General features: G+C 37.4%; 1 protein-coding gene across 1 annotated transcript in view; it reads right to left on the reverse strand.

Moving 5' to 3' along the window:
* Nucleotides 1–3,000: 3,000 nt before the first annotated feature.
* Nucleotides 3,001–3,296, reverse strand: part of LOC110032118 (DELLA protein DWARF8-like) — a 2,449-nt gene continuing 2,153 nt past the window's right edge. The window contains 1 exon segment of the mRNA XM_020735637.1: nt 3,001–3,281. Within this exon segment, the coding sequence (XP_020591296.1) occupies nt 3,228–3,281 (54 nt within the window). The 3' untranslated portion in view covers nt 3,001–3,227.

A 3,296-nucleotide genomic window follows, 5' to 3' on the forward strand; every position in this document is an offset into this window, starting at 1 on the left:
GATCTTCCTCCATGTGGGCTTGCCCTCGTCAGGCAATGAGGTGGCATTACAGTGGAGGTGACCATGTCTTTGTTACTCTCTACCACGATCACAGTTACTGTCGATCCATCCCCTTAAAGCTTCACCCTGACACCATCACCCTCACCACCCAAGTTGTCTTACAACCCCTTTCCTCCCACCATACTCGCACCACCACCCACAGCTGTTGCAGGTCCTTCTTCTTCGGCCAAATGTCATGGTACTACCATCGATTGAGATGCATTTGACAGCCTTTCTTGTTGGATTCTTTTGGACAATGTGGAAATCATTCTATTTTTATTTGATAAAAAAATAAATATATCTTCATTTTCAGATTTTATTTATCAACCTAGGTTGTTCACATTATAATTTTATCAATATAAAATATTTAAGTTCATTTAGCAGAAGCATTTCTTCTAGCGCCCTGAGCACGATACACATATCAAGAGGAGCTTCAAGCATAAGAGTGGGGGGCTTCTTTATAACACGCACAGGGAGATACAAAATATGTTTCAGTGCCTTCTTTTGGTTTGGGAAGATGTGTTTGATTCATTATTGAGAGTTGGTATGCTTCCAACAATCATAAGAGGAGTCAACAAGCCAAAGATAACCGACATTCTTACTGTCTGCAGTCAAAGGAGCCTCCAATCATGTTGATGGACGCTCCCACATACAAATCATAAAAGAAGGATGGTAAGGTTTAATTTGTGCATTATATCTTACTATAAAAAAATATTTTAACATATTTTTATACCTTAATTGACTGTGGAGTTGGGATGAGAGTCCACTACTGCATGCTGCATGCGTGTATCGATAAGTTACAGTCAAACCATACCTAGGTTGATAGTAAATCTCAGGTGATACATGCAAGTGACAAGGGTAGTTGATAGACAATTCAAATTATTCTGGAATTTAATTTTGCTTCTAGCTTTTTCTTTTTTTAAGAAAAAATTATTTTGTAGGAAACCTTCCAACAGCTGAAAGAGAACTAGACTCAACACACAGGATGACTTATAATCGTAGGCCGTGTTCAGTCTGGCTATGAGTTGTGGAGAGAAACACGTCAGAGTAAAACCTCTGACGGGCTTCTCCAATGCATTCAGTGCATTTACTTCTAAGGCCTAGGTTGATGAGGTTCATCAGCAAGTAGACACATTCAATGTTGATATTGAAACCCAATTTTCCACTCAACTTGTTGAGATGAAGTTTGGGAGGATGTGTATGTGGGAGCATAAAATAATCAGATGCACCTGAAAGGGAAAAAACTGATGGAGGAAACATGAGGGGGAGGATGTTAAAGAGACGAAAGACGAGTAAGACTATTTTTATTCTTCTTTATTTTAGGAGACATTTGAATATGTTATTTTATTACATATACTTTAATTCTTTAGTTCAGTGCATTGTGATCATTTGTGTGTTCATTCAATTGGTTGAGTTTAATAACTATTTTGATTGGCATATTTGATTGTGCGATATATAATTGTATCAATATATGTGTTACGATTGAAAGTGTGAAAATTGTAAAGTGAAAGAGAATACTTATTTTTTTATCTATAATTTTTTCGATGGCTTTCTGATGGCCAAACGACAGACTGCCATTTTTTTCTTTTTATAAATCAGCGGCTATGGATCATCCATTATTTGAAGTCGGTTATTTGACCGACAAAAAACTAATGGTCAAGCAAAGGGCTATCAAAAAACCAACAGCCTGCATTCAGTCGGTTATGAAACTTACAAATTTAATCAAGAATAACAGACAGCTTTTTCTTTTAGCATGAAACGACGACTCGTGACCATCAGTTATTTAACCAATGACTCATGATCTTTAGTTATTAAACTGAGGACTAATCAACAACTATACTTTTAATCTAAATTGATTATGTAACTAACAGATAACCTAACACTAACTGACAGTTAAGGCCATCAGAAGATAAAAACTATAAAAATGTTGTCGCTCTTTAAATTGCTAACAAGCCAAAATGCTATGCAGTTTCGACCGTCGTAAAACTGTCAATTTATTATCAACAGATCATTTTTTTTATATTTGCCGATGGATTTTAACTGCAGAAATATCCTGATTTCATTTAGTATCATTCTTATTCATTCTTTCATTTCGAGGGAGGTTGGGGCATTAATTTTTAAGAGCTCACAAACGACTAACATAAAGAGTAATAAGCAAATTTCCTAGTAGGGTTGAAATGAACCGAGTATAGCATATGCATCTTCAATTTTGAGCTCATTTTTTAACAACTAGTTGAAGCTCGACTCGAGCTAAATTCAAGATGCTTAGTCTTTGATCGAAGCTCGAACTTGCTTAGAGATATCCCATTTGAGCTCTGTTCATATCGAATCTTATAGAGCTTATTAGCGAACAACTCATTTAAGAAAATAAATGAGCTCTAATCGAGCCTTAATCAATCAAATTTTCAGCGGGCTTTACTCGAGTTTTATACGAGAAGCTTGCTCGGAAAAATAAAGGAGCACAATTTATGAGTTTAGTGTGCTGGATTTTAGGGAGCAACAAAAAAAATTGTGGCAATGGCAACGGAGCGGTAATTTTATCGTTTTAATAAATATTTAAACGCTATTTGTGTAAATATGACATATTAGATGTTAAATATGTTAATTATTAATATGTACGTAAATCCCTGGAGGGATGTCCCTATGACAGCCAGCAAAATGGTGGCCCCACAGTGCTCCCCTCTGTCCCAACCGGGGCCCACTAGATTCCCCCAAAGGACAGCCGTGATTATTCATCACCCCCGTAAGGCCACCATCCGCTTTTTCCCGATTCACAAACATAGCCGTTATGCATCCCCTGGTTTTCGAGCCGCATAATAAATTTCACACCAGTTAGCTACTCCTAAAACATAGCACAAAATATTACCCCCCGTTTATATTAATCCAGTCTTATAATTATTACTTCATTAAGGCTTGAGCGTGCCTAATTTTTAAATTTATTAATTATATATATAGACACTGCAAAATTACTAATTAGATACACATCACATATTTTTAGAGCAGAAAGAAGCACCGATTTTAAAAAAGAGGGGGTGACAAAATCAAAATAATTATAAAATAAAATAAACTAAAAACAAGGAGATGGATGGCTCCATCTTCACCGCCCGCCCATCTTCGCGGCCCGCCCAACCCGAACCGTCTAACGGACGGCTCCGATTAAGCAAGAACAATCACCGAGGAATCGCGTATCAGAGAGCATCAGACGCGCCGGCGGCGGGGAAAGCTTGACCCGAACCAGCGAGCCCGCAACACGACGT

The sequence above is a fragment of the Phalaenopsis equestris genome, unplaced genomic scaffold (genome assembly GCF_001263595.1).
Source record: "Phalaenopsis equestris unplaced genomic scaffold, ASM126359v1 Scaffold000878, whole genome shotgun sequence".
Classification (NCBI taxonomy): domain Eukaryota; kingdom Viridiplantae; phylum Streptophyta; class Magnoliopsida; order Asparagales; family Orchidaceae; genus Phalaenopsis; species Phalaenopsis equestris.